Source organism: Nicotiana sylvestris, chromosome 3 (genome assembly GCF_000393655.2).
Source record: "Nicotiana sylvestris chromosome 3, ASM39365v2, whole genome shotgun sequence".
NCBI classification, from domain to species: domain Eukaryota; kingdom Viridiplantae; phylum Streptophyta; class Magnoliopsida; order Solanales; family Solanaceae; genus Nicotiana; species Nicotiana sylvestris.
The window spans coordinates 212,650,665-212,675,557 of NC_091059.1; the positions used below are offsets into that span (position 1 = coordinate 212,650,665).

The following is a 24,893-nucleotide window of genomic DNA, read 5'->3' on the forward strand; positions in this document are numbered from 1 at the left end:
TCTATATTAAATATCTACCTATAAACTAATCAAGATTAAACTAAAAGTTCAATTTATACCCTAATATATATCTACCTATGAATCAAGTCTTTGACGTTAAATTAGTATCTATTGCTTACTAAAATATTGAAGGAGAAATACTCAATAAAGCCTAGCCTAAATATTCAACCCATACCCTAAACCCTAGATTTCTATAAAATGTTAAATAATGATAAATACAATCTAAACCCTAGGTTTCTATAAAATACAATGTTAAATAATCAATTGAAACACTAATTCTAGGTTGAACGAATAAACAATTGAAACACTAATTGAAACCCTAGGTTTGTAATTCTAACCTTGAATTTTTAGAAGGGGGAGAAGGAGAGACGCAACAGCGGCAGAAGCAACGGCGACAGCGGCAGCTGAGCGGTGGTCGTTAGTGGCGTGGGTGGGGCCTGGTGGTGGGAGTTGGAAGGGGGTGGGGTTTGAGTGTGAGAGAGAAAAGAGGAATTTTGGGAATTTTTTAGAAAGAATGGGAGGGGATCCCGGTTTTGAGAGTTATGTAATTAAAATAGCGACCAACGTTGGTCGCTATTTTGGTGGGTAAAACAGTTTTGAATTTTTAGACATAGCGACCAACTGTGGTCGCTATATTCTGACCGTTTGACCAAAATAGCGACCAAAGTTGGTTGTTATTTCAAAATATATATATATATATAAGTTGTATTCGATACGCTATTACCTAATACACTTATAGTTAGTGCATAGTATAGCGTATGTATTATATATATATATATATATATATATATATATATATATATAAACTATATTCGATACCGTATTACCTCATACACTTATACTTAGTGCTTAGTATAACGTAAGTACATATATTATATATATATAAGCTATATTCGATACGGTATTACCTCATACACTTATACTTAGTGCATAGTATAGCGTAAGTACATATATTATATATATATAAGTTGTATTCGATACGGTATTAGCTAGTACACTTATACTTAGTGCATAATATAGCGTAAGTATATATATTGTATATATATAAGCTGTATTCGATACGGTATTACCTCATACACTTATACTTAGTGCATAGTATAGCGTAAGTACATATATTATATATATATAAGCTGTATTCGATACGGTATTACCTAGTACACTTATACTTAGTGCATAATATAGCGTAAGTATATATATTGTATATATATATAAGCTGTATTCGATACGGTATTACCTCATACACTTATAGTTAGTGCATAGTATAGCGTAAGTACATATTATATATATATATTCGATACGGTATTACCTAATTCACTTATACTTAGTGCATAGTATAACGTAAGTATATATATTGTATATATATAAGCTGTATTCGATACGGTATTACCTAATACACTTATAGTTAGTGCATAGTATAGCGTAAGTACATATTATATATATATATATAAGCTATATTCAATACGGTATTACCTAATTCACTTATACTTAGTGCATAGTATAGCGTAAGTATATATATTGTATATATATAAGCTGTATTCGATACGGTATTACCTAATACACTTATAGTTAGTGCATAGTATAGCGTAAGTACATATTATATATATATATATAAGCTGTATTCGATACGGTATTACCTAATTCACTTATACTTAGTGCATAGTATAGCGTAAGTACATATATTATATATATATATATATAAGCTATATTCGATACGGTATTACCTTATACACTTATACTTAGTGCATAGTATAGTGTAAGTACATATATTATATATATAAGCTGTATTCGATACGGTATTACCTCATACACTTATACTTAGTGCATATTATAGCGTAAGTACATATTATATATATATATATATATAAGCTGTATTCGATGCGGTATTACCTAATACAATTATAGTTAGTGCATAGTATAGCGTAAGTATATATATATATATATATATATATATATATATAAGCTGTATTCGATACGGTATTACCTCATACACTTATACTTAGTGCATAGTATAGCGTAAGTATATTATATATATATATATATAAGTTGTTTCGATACGGTATTACCTAATACACTTATAGTTAGTGCATAGTATAGCGTAAGTAGTATATATATTATATATATAAGCTGTATTCGATACGGTATTACCTCATACACTTATACTTAGTGTATAGTATAGCGTAAGTACATATATTATATATATATAAGCTATATTCGATACGGTATTACCTCATACACTTATACTTAGTGCATAGTATAGCGTAAGTACATATATTGTATATATAGACACACACGCCCGCTTCGTAGTACTATTCATCCCTTGTATTACAAAATTATTAACGACTTACATTTATATTATTTACATAGTAAACACAAAAGTGATTTTTAAATTTGACCATATAGAGACCAACTTTGGTCGCTAACTTTAAATGAATTTAATTTAGCGACCAAAGTTGGTCACTAAATGTACATGAATTTAAATTAGAGACCAAATTTGGTCACTAAAATTTAATCAGATTTATTTATATTTTATATAATATTTAAATTAATAATAAAAATTGTTAAACGTTAGAACTGGGTCCCACATTGGCGACCAACTTTGGTCGCTAAATTTTGAATTATATTTATTTATATTTTATAAATTTTTTACATAAATATATATTTATTAAAATATTATAATTGGGTCCCACTTTAGCGACCAAAGTTGGTCGCTATCTTCTTATCCTTCAGTTAGCGACCAACTTTGGTCGCAAGTTTTAAATTATATATATTTATATTTTATAAGTTTTATAAAATAATAATAAAATTATTAAAAAAATTTGTGTGGGTCCCACTTTTGCGACCAACATTGGTCGCTAAACTCAGTGTATCTTTGACCAAGCAAGTGTGACCAGTCCAGTCAACAGTTTGACTAAATTTGCGTCCAAATAGCGATCAACTATGGGCACTAAATTATTTCAAATATTTTTTTTATTATTTTCGGTAGTTTGGCGACCAACTTCGGTCGCTTTTCTTAACAGACCAAATTTGGTCGCCAATATATGGTCGCTTTTTGGCCGAATTCTAGTAGTGAGAATTAATGTCTAACTTATTTTAATATGTCAATCTAGATATATATGTTATGAACGTAACTTAAAGATTTTTTTTTCTTTTTCTATTTTGCTTTCACTTGATTGAATCGTGAAAGTATTAAAAATTCTAATTCCTTTTTTATACTTACCACTTCCTTATTATTTATTATCTAGGAGTTAATAGAATTATTTTTATTCAAATAATATATAGTTCTCAAAATCATCTTGATTACACTTATTTGTTTTGTTATGTTTGAATAATTATTTTTAGGTGAAAAGTTTTGGGCTCAAGAAAATAACTCGGATTCTAAGTAATAGCATATAATTTCGCTTTGTTATTAATCGTTTTATATGTAATGGTTGACAATCAAAATGTTTGACCATGTTAAATTTCTTCTCGAAATTCAATTTACGATTCTCAGATAAGTTCCTCATCAACTCTTGATCAAAACGATAATTGCGAAAATATTAAATAGTTTACCAAATTGGTCAACTTTTTTTTTTTGGTTCATCAAGGAGAGAAGGTCTATTAAAAAATATTGCTTGCGAGTTTTAAGAAGATATATTATAGATGTAATAGGCCTCTGTTATAAATATATTATATTAGGGATGTTCATTTAGTACTCCATTGTAAATAAGCTTCCTGAAGAAGCTTATCCATATGGGACTCCACCGTAAATATGTTTATCTATTTAAGTACTCTATTGGAAATAAGTTTCTTCAGAAGAAGCTTATCACTTCGATACCCGGTTATGGATAAACATTACCCCCGGTAGAAGATTATCCATACCGGGTATAATAAGAGTATCCTTTCAGTACCCAATTATGAATAAACATTACCCCCGGTAGAAGATTATCCATACCGGGTATAATAAGCTTATCCTTTCATTACCTATTTATGGATAAATATTATCCCCGGTAGAAGATTATCCATACCGGGTATAATAAGCTTATCCTTTTAGTACCCAGTTATGGATAAACATTACCCCCGGTAGAAGATTATCCATATCGGGTATAATAAGCTTATCCTTTCAGTACTCCGTTATGGATAAACATTGCTCTCAATAGAAGATTATCCATATCTGGTATAGTAGGAGCTTACACAACAACTTCCTTTCTTCTACAAATAGAAGAGATTTCAGTTCATTATATACATCAGTTTGAATTCGAATAATATATCAGTTTCTCTTTATACTTGTCTTTACTTTATAGTCTTTATTTTATAACACATTATCAGCACGAGGCTTTGTCATCTCGAGTAAATATTTTGAAAGTATCTGAGGTAAGAACTTTCTTTTCCTAAATAATGTCAAATATTTCTAAACTTGAATTTGTAGCCCTGAATATATCGGGCAAAAGCTACATGTCTTGGGTGCTTGATGCTGAAATTCATCTTGATGCGGTGGGTTTGGCAGACACCATCAAAGACAAAAATCAGGCATCAAAACAAGATCGTGCCAAAACAATGATATTCCTACGCCATCACCTTGATGAAGGCCTGAAAATGGAATATCTTACTGTTAAAGATCCAGTCATACTGTGGAATAATTTGAAAGATAGATATGACCACCTGAAGATGAGCGTTCTTCCACATGCACGATATGATTAGACTCATCTAAGGCTACAAGATTTTAAATCTATCAGTGAGTATAATTCTGCTATGTTCAGAATTATTTCCCAATTGAAGTTATGTGGTGATAATATTACTAATCATGATATGTTGGAGAAAACTTTCAACCACTTTTCATGCCTCGAATATGCTCCTGCAGCAGCAATATCGAGAGATGGGATTTAAAAAGTATTCTGAACTTATCTCACATCTTCTTATAGCCGAGCAACATAATGGGCTATTAATGAAAAATCATGAAAGCCGACCTACTGGTTCTTGTCCATTCCCTGAAGTGAATGAGACGAACTTCCACCAGGCTAAACGTGGAAAAGGTCGTGGCCCCAGTCGTGGTCATGGTCGTGGTCGGGAAAGAAACTCTAATCATGGTAATTATAATGCACCAAAGAACACTCCTCACCACCAGCAGTGGAAAAGGAAGGAACAAAAGCATAAAGCGGTGCAAGCACCAAATGCAAAAAATTTATGCTATAGATGTGGAGAAAAAGGGCACTGGTCACGTACCTGTCGTACGCCAAAGCACCTGGTTGAGCTTTATCAAGCCTCCCTAAAGAAGTCAGAGAAAAATGTTGAAGCAAATTTTATTTCTGAAGATAATTTAGATTTCATGCATTTGGATGTAACTGATTACCTTGCACTCCCAGAAGGAGAAACAAGTCATGTAATCGGTGGTGAATCTATAGAAATGTAAATATTTTAATTTTTGTTGTTTGTAATAGCTAGTATGATTATGTAATTGTTGTACATAAAGAAAAAATTATAATTTGATAATGATGTTTACTATAATATATCTTATTTATGTCATTTTGAAGAATATGGATAATATTATTAGGTCAACTTAAACTCTAGCAGAATCAAGGCCTCTGACTCACTACCTTGGTCTCCTCGGGAAATTGAATCTCACTCGATATAATAGTGTGCTTTTTGTACCTAGAAACTATTGTAACCCTTAATAAGCAAATTTCTTGAAAATGTCAGCAATGCTTTATTCTTGTAATAAGAAAAAGGCTGGAGTTAGTCAATTTTTTTGAACATTGAAAATCCAGGTGAATAATAAAGTGAACAATGGATTTTTTTTTCCAGAAAGACTTATTCAATATTCGAGATTGTGAATGCAACTCTCCGTTATGATTCTAATAAGGAGAATTAAAGAATTGAGAAGAAAAGTAAGAAGTGCACCTGCTTTCGAGTCTTTTATACTTTTGTTAGATGCTTCATAGTCTAGTATGGGAATTGGGCAAGAATTTTAAATCTGTATTTTGTGATGTTATTTGTTCGCGATTAATTTTCAGATTGTTTCAATATTTTGTTTAACTTATTAAATGCTTCGAATTAATGGTTAAGGTGTGAACATTAGGTTCGCAGGGATTGTTTAGGACGTGACAATAATACTGTCAACTATTAATAGTTTCTAAACAATTTGATAATTAACCATCACTTATACCAATATCAGTTGGTTAATTAAATGGTATAAAAGAATTAATGTCAACTTATTTTAATATGTCAATCTAGATATATATGTTATGAACGTAACTTGAAGATTTTTTTTTTCTTTTTCTATTTTGCTTTCACTTGATTGAATCGTGAAAGTATTAAAAATTCTAATTCCTTTTTTATACTTACCACATCCTTATTATTTATTATCTAGGAGTTAATAGAATTATTTTTATTCAAATAATATATAGTTCTCTAAATCATCTTGATTACACTTATTTGTTTTGTTATGTTTGAATAATTACTTTTAGGTGAAAAGTTTTGGGCTCAAGAAAATAAGTCGGATTCTAAGTAATAGCATATAATATCGCTTTGTTATTAATCGTTTTATATGTAATGGTTGACAATCAAAATATTTGACCATGTTAAATTTCTTCTCGAAATTCAATTTACGATTCTCAGATAAGTTCCTCATCAACTCTTGATCAAAACGATAATTGCGAAAATATTAAATAGTTTACCAAATTGGTCAATTTTTTTTTTGTTCATCAAGGAGAGAAGGTCTATTAAAAAAATATTTCTTGCGAGTTTTAAGAAGATATATTATAGATGTAATAGCCTCGTATTTGTTGTTTTTGAACGTGACTTGAACTCCATAATCAGTGTTTTGTGACGAAGTATATATACAAAATCTCGACTTGGAATATAATCTATATCTATTTATATTATATTAAAAGGAGGACAATATACAATATGGTTAAGCAAGTGGCAAGCAATTAACTAGTCACTTGACAATTTTAGGACAAGATAAATAGATAAGATAATAAATGAGTTCCAGCAAAAGCTCTTAATATTTAGGAGTTGGATTTGTTTAAGATTCTTTAAATCAAATCCCTTAATTTATGGGACATTCTAATAGATAATCATGAACTTTTATTTAGTTTATCATTCATATTATTTACACATTGTTATTTGATCATAAATAAATAGAACTTAAATGAGTAAATAACAATGAGTAAATAACAAAGTAGAAAGTTAATAAAACAATCACATGAAAACGTGATAATATTACATATTAGGTAATGTTATAGCATAAAGTAAAAACAATTAAATTTCAAAAAAAATCTATATAAAAAATAAAAGGAAAAGACTATTTGAACTTGAGATTAGAAAGTTCTTAAAGTTACGACGAGAGCGCTCAAAATACGGATATGACCACAAAATTAAAGTCTTGCTAGATAAAGAAAAATTAAAATTTGAGACTAAATTAAAAATTTAAATATACTAAATAAATATCTCATGTACAGAATTTCACTAATGAAAATTAAAAGCCAAATTTGTATCTTGAAACTAAAACAGAAAATAAAATAAATGCACGTAATACAAAAATATTTATAAGAAAATTCAATAGATTTGAAACATTATAAAAGAACTTATGTATTAATTTTTAGACTAACTCAAATTATATTTTAAAATAAAATATGATATTATTTTGAGTATAGGCACAATATCTAAGTAAAAAGCGAATTAAAATATCTTAGTAGGGAAGAGAATGCATAAAGAGAAAAATAGAAATAGTGCGAGGATACTTATATTTTAAATTTATTAAAAAAATAATTAATTAAATTATTTAATAACACTCAAAATATAATAAATAATTTAAATCATAAAAGAGCTCCGAGCAAGAGAATAATAGTGTAAAAATATATTAAATTTCAAGAATAATCTTTTTATATTTATTAATAATTATTAAAGGGATAATAATCAAGACATTAAGTTAATTTATAAGCTAATAAAAGATGATATTATAGTATAACAATATTAAGTACTATAAATAATGCAAAAGCTATAAGCAAGAAACAAAAAAGAGAAATAATTCTGTCTAAAATGTAGAAGGATAAGACTTATTTAAATTTTAGATGAAAAAAAAAGGTTAATAAGAATTTTACTAAAATAATATAATTTAATATGCTCAAATAAGACAAATCACAATATTACATATTTAGTATTCTTTAATATTAATCGTAAAATATAATACAAGTGTCAAAATCAAGGGGTTGGGTTATTACGGATATATAAAAAGAAAACAGATTATCCACTATGAGATTTGAAAAATTGTTCCATGTCCTACTTCTTACTTAATATAAAATAATTATTTATAATTTTTATATAGAAGGTTTAATTTTAAGGTTATTTGCATATAATTGAAATAACACAAATCATAATTTGACATGGTTTGTATTCGCGCATTGTGCGGGTACTAATACTAGTTATATTAAAAGGAGAGTATTATGCATTGTGGTTAAGCCAAAGTGGCAAGCTAAAATGAAGTCATTTGGAAATTATAGGACACCTTTAATTATTAGAAATTATAAATGGAAACATAATTAAGAGAAGTAGTTTAATGAATTTTATACATAATCTAAATATATCTTAGACAAATCTAATCTCTCTCTCTCTCTCTCTCTCTATATATATATATATAAATAAATATATATATATATATATATATATATATATTGATTCACTCATAGATTTTATTCTAAATTAGCTAGAAATATGGAGGTAAAAAATTAATTAAAAAACTATAACTGAAAAAAAATAAAAAATATAGAAAAACGTAAATTGAGATAACCTATGACTATTTATACTTTGAAGTAAGTTAAAATATAAAATAAAACTAAAATTTACTTATTATATTAAAGATTTATTGACTTCAAAAATTAAAAAATTCAAGAAGTAAAATAAGATCTTACATAAAGTATACAATTATTTATAAGATAAGAAAAAACTTACATATTTATATCTTCTATATATATTATATTAAAAGGAAGGTACTGAGGCATGACATTAAGCCAAGTGGCATATTCAGAAAATATCACTTAGCATTTTTAAGACATAATCTAAATAGATTTTTAGACAAATTTAATAGGATTAAAACAACTTAAATTTGATCAAATTTAATTTATGGTAGAAATTAATTAAAATTAACTCATATTCTTATAGTAAATAAATTTTGATAGCTTTCCAAATATAATTATTCACTAACCACTTGATCTGTTTTCTTTCATTTCATAATTTTATTATTTTTAGAAATAGTACATAGAGAAATAAAATGATAATGAAAATATTATCATTATATATAATGTGCTCAAATAAATAAGAAATTAACTTTTATGATTAATACTAAAATGAGTGTGGTAGAAATAGATACTAAATTAAACAAGCTAATGAAAGCCACATAACAATGTAATAACATTATGTATTGAATAATAGAATAACAAAATTAAGGAATAAATATAGAGAAATTAATCAAAACTTTCATCATAAAGAAAATGATAAAACTTATTTAAATTTGAGATGAGAAAGTTGTTATTTATCTATTATGATAAGAAAGATCATATTGTGGATAATACCATGCAACTTATGTCTAACAGATAAAATAAGAACTTAATAAGATGTAAAATAAATTAGATATAGCGTGAGAATATTTATCCTAAGAATTAGTCTAGAAACTAAAATAAATTGAAATTTAATAATTTAAAATACTATTGATAAATTTAAATAGCTTAAGAATTCAAGAAATGTTTTAAAAATAAAATAGATATTTATTTTAAAATTATAAATTTTCTAGGTTATTTATATTATATTAAAGGATAGTAATGGATATAATACTAAATAAAGTGGCACCAAAAATTAAAGTCTTACTATATATAGAATTAAATTTTAAAAAATATAAAATAAATATCTAATATAAGTAATTTTATTAACTAAAATTAAAAGTCAAATGTTGTATCTTGAAACTAAAAGATAATCTTTTTATTGCATGTAATACAAAAAATAAATTTAAGAAAACTTAATAGATTTGGAATATAATAATCAAAGAACTTATATATTAATATTTTATACTAATCAAAGTTACAACTTAAAGTCAAATATGATATTATTTTTATTACAGGTAAAATATTAATTAAAAATTTTTTAGTAGGGAAGAGACTGTATAAAGGAAAAAATAGATATAATGTGAGAATATTTATACTTTAAATTAATTTAAAATAAAATAAAGTAAATAATTGAATTATATTCAAAAATATTATTGATAGATTTAAATAGTAAAATAGTTTTGAGTAAGAGGAGAAAAGCGTAAAATATATTAAAGTTTAAGAATAAAAAAATAATATTATAATTATTAAAAGGATAATAAGCAAAATATTAACTCAATTAATAAGCCGAAAAAATCACATGAAAGTATAATAATATTAAATAATAAATAATATAATAATTATAAGCAAAGAATAAAAAAAATTGTGTAAAACAGGTTAGTAATTTTCAATATTGATAACGAAACGAAATTCAAGTACTAAAATTAACCTATTGGATTATATAAATATAGAAAAAGAAAACAGGTTATCAACTATGAGATTTGCGAAATGGTTTCATGTCTTGCTTTTTAATTAATATCTAATGATTATCAATAAATTTTATCTGGAAGGTTTATATTTTAAAGTTATTTATACATAATTCAAATATTCCAAATCACAAACCGACATAATTTGTGTCCGCGCATCGCGCTGGTACTAATACTAGTTCACAATTAATTAGAGTGTTATCTTGATTCAAGCCGCAGACTATCAAATGAAAAGGAAATCTTGTTTATTTTGTACTTGAAGTGATAATTCAGAATTTTGGGGAGAAAAATAAAATTAGTCTATCTGATACTACAAAATAGTCTATAATTTGTTGTTAAATTTAGACAGTGTACCTAAACCTCTCCCCTCCCCTCAAAACTTATCCTGAATTATTAATTATACTGTACATCCAATAAGAGTCAATCAACAATTTGAGATTATTTTTGGCGATTGACGTCCTGCTTTAAAGATCCATATTTTTCCGTATCGGTATCTGTATCAATTATTAAAAGTTTTATATCTACCTACATACACATTATATTGTGTATAATAGATTTTAACCAAAAAAAGAAAGAAAGAAAGACTATTGTGTATAAACTAAGAACATATCGCCAGCAAGTTGCTCCATATAAACTTTCCTGTTTTTCTTTGTCTTTGTAGTTGATGGTATACTAATTCATCTATATCTATATATATATATAAATCTGATTTTTTTTTAAAAAAGTTCACGCCCCATAACTTACACCTCTTTATTGAGGGTCATGACTGAAGAAGTAACGGAACCATAAATAAAATAAAAAAAACACAGTGGTTGCTATACATGAAACGTTACAAATATGAAGATAATAATAGCATTTAAAAGTTAATTAATCCTTCTATTAATCCCCTTTTTTAGTACTCCAGTTTCCTTTTCATAAAGATAGTGCAAAGAACATAGCCAACTGAAAAGATTTCTTGCGCCTTGCATATTAATAGTAGCAAAAATTTAGGCATCCCTTCCATATGAAGCGAGGAAAAGTTTTTTTAATTTTCTCCTCAGACATTAGAAGGTGCTCATTGAAAAAGCAACAACATCCCATTTCACTGGCTTATATCACCAGATGCTAAACTCATGTATGTTTTTGTTAAATTTTTATTCTTCGTCTTTTTATTTTATCATTGTATGTTTTTATTGTTTTGATTTTTTCAATTTCTTAATTGGTTCTACCTTCCTTTTATTTTCTAAAATAATTTCTACAAAGTAAGTCTTTTATTTTCTTTTATAATTTTTTGACTGGTCTAAATTAACTCTATTCTAATAAATATATATATATATATATATATATATATATATATATATATATTATGTTGGAGTATATACAAAAGAAAAAACGGATCAAAAAGTACTACTTCCCTCATTATTCATTGTATGCTCTTGAGATATATATTTAGAATTTGTTGAAACTCATTTTGCTATTTCATAAAATTTAATATTATTCATAAAATAAAATACGAGAATAAGAATATATTTTAATCGTCAATCTTAACTATGACTTTAAAAGTTTCACTACATGATTATCTCAGGACCATGAGTTTACAAATTCTTTTTATCTCTTTTAGGCTACTTCTTTTGATTAGTAAAGACTGATTATTTATGATAAGAATTATAACAATTACAGTACTATTTATTCATATTTTTATCTCTTTTGAAGACCGCGCGAAGCGCAGGTAAATTTACTAGTTTATACTATAAAAAGATCAAAATCCCTTTATAGATGTAAGTATATCTTTTCATATACATATTCATTACCTGATTAACAACTCCATTGAAGTAAAACAAACAATAAAAAAACACAATAAATAAGAATAATAACTAATTATCCCTCTAGATTAGAAGATTGAATATTTGTCTACATATCATTTGTATTTTCGGTCAGTATATATTTAATATATGAAAAACTGTCAACTTAGTAATAAAATACTTGATATATATAGCTAGTGCATTATGCTTTTTTTTTTCTTGGGTGAATATTGTACAAAAGGATTTGATGTTTTCGAGGGAACTTCATTTTTAGGTTTAGTCTGTTTCTCTATCTTGGGTAAGTTTGAAGAATTAGAAAAACACAATAGATTATAGGAGACAAGATATCCCACTCAACAATCTAACATTAACATTATTTTAGGTTTTATATGAATTTTTGAATCCAATTATAATGATAAAATCAATGAATAATATATATATATTTTTACATTTGACTTTCTCCTAGAGGTGATTCACGTAGTCAAAAACTAAATAGCAATAATACTCCATGTACTATATGCTAAAATAATGAAATTTATTCAAATTCATATTGATTGTAATAATATATAGATTCCTTTGCTAAACTATTATCGTCACACCTTTAGATTTCCAGCAAAAAGAATAGCAACGGCTTTCTCTACAAACTATAACTTATTTCTACTAAATAACAAGAAGCTTGAAACTTGGAACTTTATTGAAAAGAAGAAATTAGACAAACAAATGCAGCAAGAAAGCATGGAAAATTTTTACAACTTACAAATTTTTAAGTTCGCAGTTCTTGTACATGCCAAATTGAGATGAATTTAACCTACTGCAAGATTCATCCCAATAAAAGTTTCAATAATTAAGGTTGTCGATTGATATCCTCCATGCTCGCTGATGCTTTCAGTTATCTAGGTGAAGGGAAAAAAAGACAAAAGATTAAAGAATTCTTGAATTGCATATAGCCATATACGTATATTGATGCCTAGGGACAAGTGTTCCTTATATAGATTCAAAAGTGGAGCAAAATATTACATAGAAAATTCAAGATCTTGTGGAAAATTTTAGTTGATACACGATAGTCAAAACTTGGATTTATTACATACAGTGTTTAAATAAGGAAACGATTTTAATAACAAAACTTTTAGTTGATTTAAAGTCCTTAAAATTAGAAAAAAATTAAATGACTATTTTGTCTAATATAAAGTTATTTTTAAAGGGTAAAAAAAAGGAAATTATTTCATTAAGTGACTTCGTACTTCTAATATAATATAAAATAGATAGATAGATATGTAGATAATTCATACTCCCTCCGTTCTAATTTATGTGAACCTGTTTGACTGAGCATGTAGTTTAAGAAAAAATAAAGACTTTTGAAATTTGTGGTCCTAAACAAGTCAAAAAGGGGCCCAGAATATTTGTGTGGTTATAAGAGCTTCTCATTAATGATAGAATTGTAAGTTTAAACTAAATTGTTTCCAAATTTAGAAAGGAATCATTCTTTTTGGAACGGATCAAAAAGAAAATAGGTTCACATACACTGGAACAGAGAGAGTATATAATATGTATAATAGTGTATAATCTATATATACAGATTATCTGTCCGGCTATTTGTGTATAAACAGTCAATGCAGAGTGTAATCCACAAGATTGATTAGGAAGAAACTTCTTTAAAAACGATAATGATATTTGCAAGGGTAAATTTATGCATGATTTCAAAGGAATAATTGGCATAATTTACCTTGAATCTGACGGCATCTCCTCGCAGTGAAGGGATATCTTGAGTCTTATAACCCTAGGAGTATTGTAGGTTGTTCAAAGTTGAGGCTATCCGATAAATATTGTAATTTGTATGACCTGTATTTATGATATAGAGATCTTAAAGCTATTAAATTAGAGATCTAATTGCAATTTTAGTTAATTAGAAGTCCAAAATATTAGGAAAATAACTTAAATTACGATTTTGTCAAATGTAAAATCTATTTTTAAAGGGTAAAAAAAGGCGAACGACATTTCACTAAGGGTCTTCGTGCTTTTAAAATAGTATATATAATATATAGATTTATAGTTCCATCATCATGATGGAGAAGTTAAGGCATGAATATATATATATATATATATATATATATATATATATATTAAAAATAACTAGTTTCTCGACACGTGCGTTGCACGTGTGTATCGAGTTCATTAATGCACGTTATTGCAAACTAACGTTAAAATTATGAAAATAAAGTTTAAGCAAGTATAAGTATACATGAAAGAATATAATATAAATTTCAGTGATGATCTTTGAGGATCGTCTTCAATTGGTTTATTCATCCGAACCTACAAAATAAACAATCAAAGTGTAATTACATACATGTGATTTGAATATTTATTTATGAATTTGAGGTTAATAACTTATAACTAAGTGTATCTCACCTAATACTTCCTTGTAGACGATATTCCTCGTGTATGTTCCTTCCATCCGTTTTGGTTGTTCTGTCATAAACCAACACTCTTGTTGTTGACATTGATATTCCTCTTGAAAGTGCAACGTAAAGTTGTCCATGTGAGAAAACATGTTGTGGTAGATATAATCCAACATTGGGTATTGTCTGTCCTTGTGCTTTATTTATTGTCATGGCAAAACATAAGCGTACAGGGAATTTTTCCGCACGAATTTGAAAGGATATCCTTCATTTTCAGGTGGACTAAGTTGGATTCTTGGAATAAAAACTTGTTTCTTAGCAGATTGACCCGTTGTAATTTCGGCATGTATAACATTATTGTCAAATCCTCTACATATCATCCTTGTACCATTGCATAAGCCATTTGAAGGGTCCAAATTTCTAAGTAGCATGATGGGTGCATTTTCTTTCAAAACTAACCTATTTATGTAAATATAGATATGTTTAATTTTTTGTGTTTTTGTAAATTAAAAAGTATATACACACACACATATCTATCTATCTATCTATCTATCTATCTATCTATCTATCTATCTATCTATCTATATATATATATATATATATATATATATATATATATATATAGTGAAAGAAATAGTTTAAAAGAAACTATAGTGACATATTAGGTTTGACGATATACCTATGTGGAGGAAGATCATTTGGTGTTAAAGTGTTGAGGTATTCTTCTTGATAGTAGTTGTTGGTATCATCTTCTCCAGAGTCAAAACTAATAAATATCTTGCTTTCACCTGGAAACTTGGCTATCAACATTTCATTTAGTTGATCTGCAAATTCATTTCTACTTGCTAAGATAGCTCTTTCTGTTATGAACTGTGCAGACTTGGAATTTTGATGTAGTGATGGAAATATTTCTCTTATCAAGCATTCCTCTGGTCTTTCAGTACTATTGTGTTTGACAACTATTTGTTCTGGAAGGCGTATTAAGTTATCCTTTACTGTTTGCTCGTCCCCATTATCAACACGTAGTAAGAAATCACTGAAATTTGGATCTTCTCTTGCTCTTATATTAGTTGTAAAATGTATTTTTTCCATTAAAGGCCATAAATAGGATTTCACTAAACTTGCGTTAACCGTCTCTGCTCTTGTAGATTTTGGAACAACTGGCAATACTTGTCGAAAATCGCCTCAGAAGACCATTACTTTTCCACCAAAAGGTACATTGACATCCATTATATCCTGTCAACTGTTTCAATTGTTTGACGCTTTGCCATGGGTGCTTCATCCCATATTATTAATTTTGCTTGTCTTATTAACTTAGCAGCACCACTTTGTTTTGGCATTTTTGTCATAGTTGTATCATTTATTTGAAGAGGTATGTCAAATTTAGAGTGAGCTATACGATCTCCTGGTAATATTGCAGCTGCTACACTAGTGGTTGCAGTTGCCAAAGCTATCATACCTCTTGATCTAACATTTGCTAGTAATGCACGATATAAGAATGTTTTTCCAATTGCCCCAGGTCCATATACAAAAAATAATCTTGTTGTTCCAGAGTCTACACGATGTAATATGGTCTTGAAAGCTTGTGCTTGTTCATGATTCAACTTTGATTGTGCTTCATAATCTTCCACAGGTACCTTCATAGACGTTTCTTCAATTATTTCTCTACATTCCAAAGTGATTTTTTGGCATGACTGTTGGTTGATTCTTGGTAAATCATATTTTTCAACACTTTTACCCATACTCTCCAGATAATAATTAACACTTTTTAGTGTACATTGGAATTGAGTAGCAGGTGAATTTCCATGCATCCTTCGAAAGTCTTCTAACATATCATTGTAGTATGTTTCCCATAGATTTCTAATATCCGTTGGATTGCAATGAACTAAAATTGTTGCAAATAAACTTCAAAGAGCTGATGGCATTTTGAAGATGACAGCCTCGTGTAAACATTCAGAAATGCTATTATCTGATTCTAATAATCCTCTTTGTTTGGCAGCTTCTTTGAATGTTTCACATTTTTTTCCATTAACAGTTAGCAAATCTTCAAATGAAAATGGACCTCTAACATGATTCAGTAATAATCTCTCGTAATATCTTTCACCTTCTCGGGGATTAGCTATATTATTTATTTATAAATGTTAATATGCATAATTTAAGAAGCGAACAATTATTTGAATTTAAGTAATAGTTGTCTTACCAATAGCAATCCGACCAATCACAGATCGTGTTTTTCTTTTTGTCCAAATTTTGGGCTGCGGATTCCAAACATAATGCTCTGGAAATTCTCTATAAAGATAATTTTGTGCGTCATCATCTATTGAGCACATCCTGAAATACTCGGTGAGCATAGTATGCTTTACAGTGTCTGAGGCCATCACATTTCTGAGATTTTGCTTCTTCCAATAGTACACTAAAGTATGGTTACAATAGTAGAACATAAATATTGATGTAGTTGCAGGTAAAAAAATTGCATTAAATATTGCTATAAGAGAATTAATTTTAGTACCTGCTTGATTGTCGGGTAGATGTAGTTGAAGGTTAATAACCGGAGGTTGCATTTCACTTAGATTAAACTTATAAATTCTCCATATTGCTTCTGGAGGAGAGACCCATCGTGCATCTTGGAAATTTCTAATTTCATCAACTATTTTTTTGCCATCATCCGACTCAATATAAACTGCACACCGATCATGCCCTTTATATATATATATATTTGCAGAGATATTTTATTGCTTTTACTCCTGAGCAAACTTCTACATTGATATGGCAATTATATCTCATCAACAAATATGGATTATAAGGCACAACCCATTGGTTATTCATATTCATTCCACGAACATTTACTGTTTTCCATCATTTCTTTTCCTATAAATAGGATATCCATCTTTTATTTGTATTGATTTGTTACTGAATGATCGTGGATAATGGAATTTACATTGATCATCCTTCATGCATGGGCTTGTGCGCCGATTTTCATTGCAAGGTCCATGCATAATATGCCTTATAAATAATTCATTCAGGTGCAGCTGTTTGTCCTTGTCAGGCAATTCTGTAGAAATAAATCTATCATACTGATCTGGTGTTATTATCTTGTGACCTTCTTTAAGTATGACCAAAAGGTGTATATGAGGTAAGCCTCTCTTTTGGAATTCAATGACAAAAACATGTGCTGCAATAGGGCCAAATATTTCTTTGTTGAAAATTTGGTCTTTAAGGTCTTGCAACTTTGCTCTAAAAACTTTAGTCATTAAGTCTGGTCTATCTTGAGGGAGTTGACCTTCACACAACTCTTCTTGAATCCCCACCCATTCAGTGTTACATGTCATCGTAATAAATAGATCTGGTCTTCCGAAATATTGAACCAGAGCCATAGCATCCATGTAGCGTTGCCGCATATCCCTAGGACCCCCAATGAATGATGCTGGAAGTAATACCCTTTGACCAACTTTTTCTCCTCTACATTCTCCTGCCATGACACTATCCATGATACCTTGATATATCTCCCTTCTGAAATTTAATTGTTCAAATCTAAAATATTCCAGTCTTGTCGTTTCTAATTTTATATACATATCAACCACAAATTGTTGCAATAATCTACCACATAGTAGTATTATGCAATTATCTTCTTTGAGAATTTGTAGGTTATAGCAATAATACTCTCTACAAGACACATATCCTTTAGTTTCACGAGGGACACCTATAAGTATGATTTTTAAAGTGATAATTAATAATAATTTTAAACTCTTAAAAATGTATTTGCGTAATTCATAAATATTACCTTGTTCTTCATTGGCAAACACCTCAGTTGCAGATACAAATGTTTGTGCATTTGTGTTGGAACTGGCACTTTCATTTGTGGTACTGCAACTATTAGGATTGCGACACTTCCTTATTCCTTGATGCCAACCTCTTTCACCTTTTGGAAAAAGTAAAGGATATTGCAGTGGGTCATAACAACCATAGTACTGTCTAACTCGATGTTTGTTGCCTGAATGTTCATGAACCAAAATATCTCTTTCAAATAGGATATTAGGATTGTTTTCGTCTATCCAAATTGCTACAACTTGATCTACTGTCGGTTTGTTGTACACCTGTTGATCTAAAGAAGCATTCGCTGCTATTCGAACTTGTAAATTTTGAAATGTCGGTTGGTCTTTTAGCTGGAAAAAGAATTGTGCATATGGATTTTCATCCATTATTTTCCTGATTTTTGCCACGATTTCCTCCGATAAGTTTGCTTCCTGAAGTTTTCTATTGCACAATTCATTATCTGTATCATAGAAGTACAACTGAAAATAGCATGGATTATCATCATGTGGGACTAATGACGGAAGATGATGATATATTTGTCCTTGCGCCTTAAAAGTATAAACTCCTTTCCTTGAAGATGTTATTTCTTTATCGAGCATAACTCCATAAGATGTAAAAGAAAATATGCTATTATATGCTCGGATATTTTTTCGGAATAATTTGGCTTCTTCAGACGTAGCTACAAATAATTCATATAACTCCGACGGAACGTCATGGATTGCCAGCTTGATATATCCACTTCCGCAACAAAATATTGGAGGCTCATATTGAAACCTCCTGGCATGACAAAATGTACATTCTAGGATTTTTTCCAACTTATGAGTATTTAAAGATGATAGGTTGCAAGGAGTTCCGTCTAAATGAAGCAGTGAAAAATATTATATTGTAATATTATTTGAAATTTGAAATGTAATGAAAATAAAGAAAATCAATCTAAGTTAGTGCAGTAAATATACCTCCATTTTGGTTTTCTTCTGATAAAGCAATAAGTGACCAGTTTCTACTTTGCCTCTTCGGCCGTGTATCTTCAAAGGGTGCATCGCTAATAGGCTGAGTGGATGCAACATATTTTTGCACCCTTCGCAATGCTTTTTTTAATGATGAATTTTCTATTATGCAAAAACAAATATTAATAGTTTGTGACAATTAATATAATATGTACACAAATTAAAATATGAAGATTAAATAACGTATATATTTTATTTCTTTTAATTTAGGGATAGTTGATCATAATATGGTGAGTTAATTTATTTTCTAAGGTATAAATTGCGTCACCTGAATGACCCATCTTGTTTGTAGCATTATTTCCATCTTTATCAGTTACGTTAGATATTGCAATTGATTTTCATTTATTTCTTGTTAAATTTTTTATGTTATGATATTAGTAATTGAGAAAAGATTATATTAATATCAATTGAAAGAACTTGGTGAAGTTTACCTGTTATTTTGGGTTGAGGTTTGTCCGAGTTGCCATGCTTAATTTGCCTGCATGAGACATAATTTTATTTTTTATTTCTCAGATATTTTGTATAATTTTATGTTATCCTACATAGATCAATTAATAACGTGATTGAATAAGATAAATTAACAGTAGTCAATATAATATAGAGTAATAATTTTTAATGTCCGTACCTCAACAGGCTTCTTCCTTAAGTAAAATGATATTTTGTTTCATAAACGATTTCAGTTGATATTTAAATTTACAATAAAAATAAATTATTTAGCTAAATATATATCTATGATAGGTTGGGGCGTAACGCCTCTTCCGATTGAATAATTGCCTCTATGTAAAAATAGATTAAATAATCTGTAAAATGGATACAATTAAAGTATTAGAAGAATTATGGTTGAAAATAATTTAGTGAAGAATGAAAATTTCATTTAATGCTCTGCCAGCACAATTTGTCTTTACATAATGATATAAGAATAATTAAGTTTACAGAATACAATAATACTTCTACAAATACAACTTGACAAATAATAATATTTCATAGTTTATTTGGTCATAAAGAAAGAGCACTAATTTTTTTCTACTTTGACTCTTTATTAGAAATAGGACGTTGATCTTCATTGTTTCTTTTCGACCTCTTCTTTCGTATCTTTGCTGGTTTATCTTCTCTTCCAGAACTTTGATTGTGTCAGCGTCTTAAAATTCATGTATTTCTTGAGCTATTAAACTCCTTCCTGAATTTTCATTTTTCTTATCAATCTTGACAAAAAAAATAAATTTTTTATCTTTACTCAGCACCAACTTACGGTAGTAATTAGGTTCTTCCTTCTGCACAGTTAAAGAACAAGAATACAACTAAAATTAACTTATGTATTGAATTAAAATTTATGAAACGTATTTTCTTATTGAAATACTTTCAAAGTATTAGTACATTTAAATTTATAATAAAGAATATTCAGACCTTCGTAGAGATTGATTGAATATACTCCTTGGCATCACAACCAAATAAATATTCTGCAGCGTCAAAAAGTATAACACGAACACGTCGTTCTCCAGCACAAGCTTCAATTCTTAAACAATATCTAAAATATTGTCGATTGTTTACAAAAATCATAACCGGTTCATTTAAATGAAATAATTAAAAGAGTTGTTCAATCTCACCTGCTTTCATAATCAACATTTTCTATGTTGCAGCTGCCACAAGTTGCAGTATCTTTTATAACATCAACTCTCTTGAAACATTTTTTGCATGAAGAATGCCATGGCTCATCTTTATTTATAATGTCTGTAATTTTTGCTTTTAACTTGTAATATATTTCCTGGACATAAACAATAAGAAATAGATTAGATTATATTATATAAGAATTATAAAACATGTATATCGAAAACAGGTTTGTAGGAAGTTACATGTGCATCTGCAAGTACGCCATCCATAATATCAAGTAACTTCACTTCTTTGGCACTTTTCATTGCCTTAGTTGGTATTAATGCAGTATCTTTATTTTCTGTCTTCATAGAATCACGCCTGTATTTTAGTAAGTATTATTGAAATGTATAATATATTTATATGATAAAAAATTTAACACATCAAAAAATTGATGAAACAATAATTAGAACAACGAATAAAGATGTAGACGTGACGATTGTAGATTTGTTAAAGGAAACTTACAACCAAAACCTTGTAACTGAGAAATATTTGGCCCTATTTGCAGCACATGTTTTTGTCATTCAATTAAAAAAGAGAGGCTTACCTCATACTATTTGAAATAAACTTAAGAGAGGAGCATGCTTATTATTTGGTATTGTATTGTGTAATTTTTTTATAGCAAAATTTATTTTAAAAATAGAAGCAGTCAGTAGTATAAAATTATGTAGTAGAGGTTATAAATTTAAGGGTCCCATCATCTTAATCATGATAACGAGGTTCAAGAGTTGATAATACAAGCAATATATCCATGACTACTAATGCAATAGAATTATCATAAGTACCAATTTCGAAGTTTTGTTGCCTTTTGGATTTTTGGATTGATTAGCACACTGCTGACAGGAATAGTTGATATTCCAAAATTTCCTAATTAAAGAAGTTGAAATTATTTAGAATAGTTTCAGTCCATAAAGTGTGAATAATATAAGTACAGGCTAAAGTGTGAATACTATAATACAAACAATTGTTAGTGTATATACCTTTGTAAATTGAGACTCTAACATTGCAAAAGCCAAGGATTGGTTTATCGTATTTCATCTTTTCAAGAAGTTCACCATCATTTTCAGCAAAATCTCCCCATAAAGTGATAGATGTAAGATCACACATGTGTTTTAAATTACAAATTATATTAGTTGTATTACCTAACCTATATAATACGTAAAAATTTTGGTTTTCATTGAAACATGTGTAAGTTTAACTGACCTTTCATTTGTAACTATTATCTCTTTTCTCCTGCTACGACCTTCTCCAATAAGTGGTTTCACTGTAACAAAAATGGCAACTACATCTGCAAACTAAGTCATTAGAGAAGTAGTTATAAGTATATAGAATTTATGTACGAAAATGATTTGTTTATTCCTATAAACAGTTACCAAAGATAGTGCCGTCAGTTAACTTTTCCGCCTCTTCCAAGAACAAAAAACCATTTGAGAATTGTTGGGTGGAAATGTCTGTTTCAGATTCCTTGATGATAGTGTTGTCAGTAAAAGCTATTTCAACTTCTTTATGAACCGAGGAGTAGTTTGGATTGACACGATCTAGGCGACCATTTATAATGAAGTAACTCTTGTTTGGTTCAAAGAAGTCTTTCTATTTCTCTACATGCTTATTAAAAAGTGTTGCTTGGATCTTTGTCCCCTATTAAATGTGTAACAAACATTTTATGCTATTAAGAAAGACAATATAAATTAGTAAAGTATACATTATAAATGTAAAAAGTATTACCTTTTCATCAACTAATATAAGAGTTTTGAAAACACCTTCGTTCCTTTGGTTTTTGTATGGAACTACTTTACTCCTTCGAACAACAAAGACTTTTATAACCCAATCGGAGGAGTATTTTGGTATCTTGCTAATAGGTAAGCATTGTTTCGATAATTCTACTTCAATCGCCATTTGAACTGAGCCTGTGATGGTTAGACGGATAGATGGACGAAGGTAAAATAATATAATAGTAACGATCTTGATGTTTCTATTATGATTTATTGTATCATTTCCAATAGACAGTAGATTATAGCATTCGTAATGGCAGACAAATAATGCTGGCAGTAGCGTTTGTTAATGCAGTATAAAGATTGGAATAACTTTAATAACTACAAACTGAAGTAATAATTATTTTTTAAAAGTAAAGAAGTAAAGTATTACCACTAATTGTTTGAGCGAGTAGTCTTGGGAACCTGTTAGAAGAGTAGTAAAGTAATTAGTTTTGTAGCTAGTAATTAATTTTATGTTTAGGAAAATATGTACTCAAAGTAGAATAGCGGGAGTCTACGATATATGTTCCTAAATCTTGTTCTTAGCAAAATATTAATAGCACGAGCATTCAGGAAATGTTTGATTGAAATTGAATTATAACATAAAGTGTGAGAAATCCATGAGTGTACAGAAAGTCCATTAGCTTCCCCAGTTTATAATGTGGCTAATGCACAAGCTATGTGCATGAAGGAACCTTTTTTTTGCTTCACTACAAGTAATCTCAACTATAAATTTATTTGTTTTGAGAAAAAGCAATTGTTTTGTCTTGTTTATATGATATAATTCGAAGGCGTGGTGGTTTTTTTTTTGAATGGTCAACATTCTTAACAAACAGTTGGATGACAATTTTGTATGATATTATGTGATCAAAGATTTTATTTTCTAGTAGTACAGACTCTCATGTTCAGCATTACCTTATTAGAGTTTGTGGAAAAATAAGGACTACACATAGTCTTTGAATTTGCATCATAATTAAGGTGTAGAACTATCATGAATAATTACCATATTACTATATTATTGCCAACTTTTAAAGAAAATCTAAGACAACATGGAAACTGAAGCATAGAAAAATTCAAAACGGTTCTTTAGTTATCTATGGATATCAGGATAATGGATAGTAAAAACTAAATATACTTTGACATTTGCTATGAAGCAGGTACATGAGAAAATTTAAATATCAGAAGCATAGCTTAATGGTTGTGTAATAGTTTCCAATATAAATAACATAACTCAAATCGATGATGTAATATATATAATTTTGCTGTTAAGTTCATTATAAGGGAAATAGCTGCAAGCAATTGGATGATGAAGCAAATCAACGCTAAAAAATTACTATATTACATGGGTGCGAATACATTATCCATAGCAGAAAGAGAAAGACTATTACATCATATATAAGGGCAAATATATAGTAAGATAAAACTCTAGAGGAAATTGTAAGTTAGTATCTACAAGATATATGTATTCTACATATATTGCAACCAACATTACAGGGACAACTGAGAGAAATACTAATGGGCTAACAGCTGGAAGACAACTTAATGGGATTGGAACTGGCATCTGATAGACATAGAAATACGCATAGTAATGGTAGGAGGCTCTAGTGGTTTTTTTTCCCAACTATAGGCAGCCTAACCTATTAACATTGACTGTTCATAAGTTTCTTTTCCTTTTTTGAATCTTTTTTTGATATCGTTTCGGTTTGAGAGGAAAACGGGGACTTGTGAAGACTTTGGTTCACCTAGCCCTCGCAGAGTAAAAAATAAAAGTGGTCAATAGATTGTTCACAAATGTATGGATTCTGCCGGAATTTTTCATCTTTTACATGTTGATCAATAAGATAGGAGATGATTTTTCCTAGGTTTTTTCTTGTCAAAATCTGGCGAATCTCTTCGGCGGCTCCTTCATCCGGGAATAATTCTTCCAATAATTCGCTATCCGTCCCGCGGCAATCAAT

The 24,893-nt window shown here is 28.7% G+C and overlaps 2 protein-coding genes across 2 annotated transcripts; both read right to left on the bottom strand.

Moving 5' to 3' along the window:
• Positions 1–15,362: 15,362 nt before the first annotated feature.
• On the bottom strand, positions 15,363–15,806 carry LOC104211545 (uncharacterized). The gene has a single exon (XM_009760616.2). The coding sequence runs from the start codon at positions 15,804–15,806 to the stop codon at positions 15,363–15,365; it is 444 nt and encodes a 147-aa protein (XP_009758918.2).
• Positions 15,807–15,943: 137 nt separating this feature from the next.
• On the bottom strand, positions 15,944–16,357 carry LOC104211544 (uncharacterized). Its single transcript, XM_009760615.2, has one exon. The coding sequence runs from the start codon at positions 16,355–16,357 to the stop codon at positions 15,944–15,946; it is 414 nt and encodes a 137-aa protein (XP_009758917.2).
• Between the last annotated feature and the right edge of the window lie 8,536 nt (positions 16,358–24,893).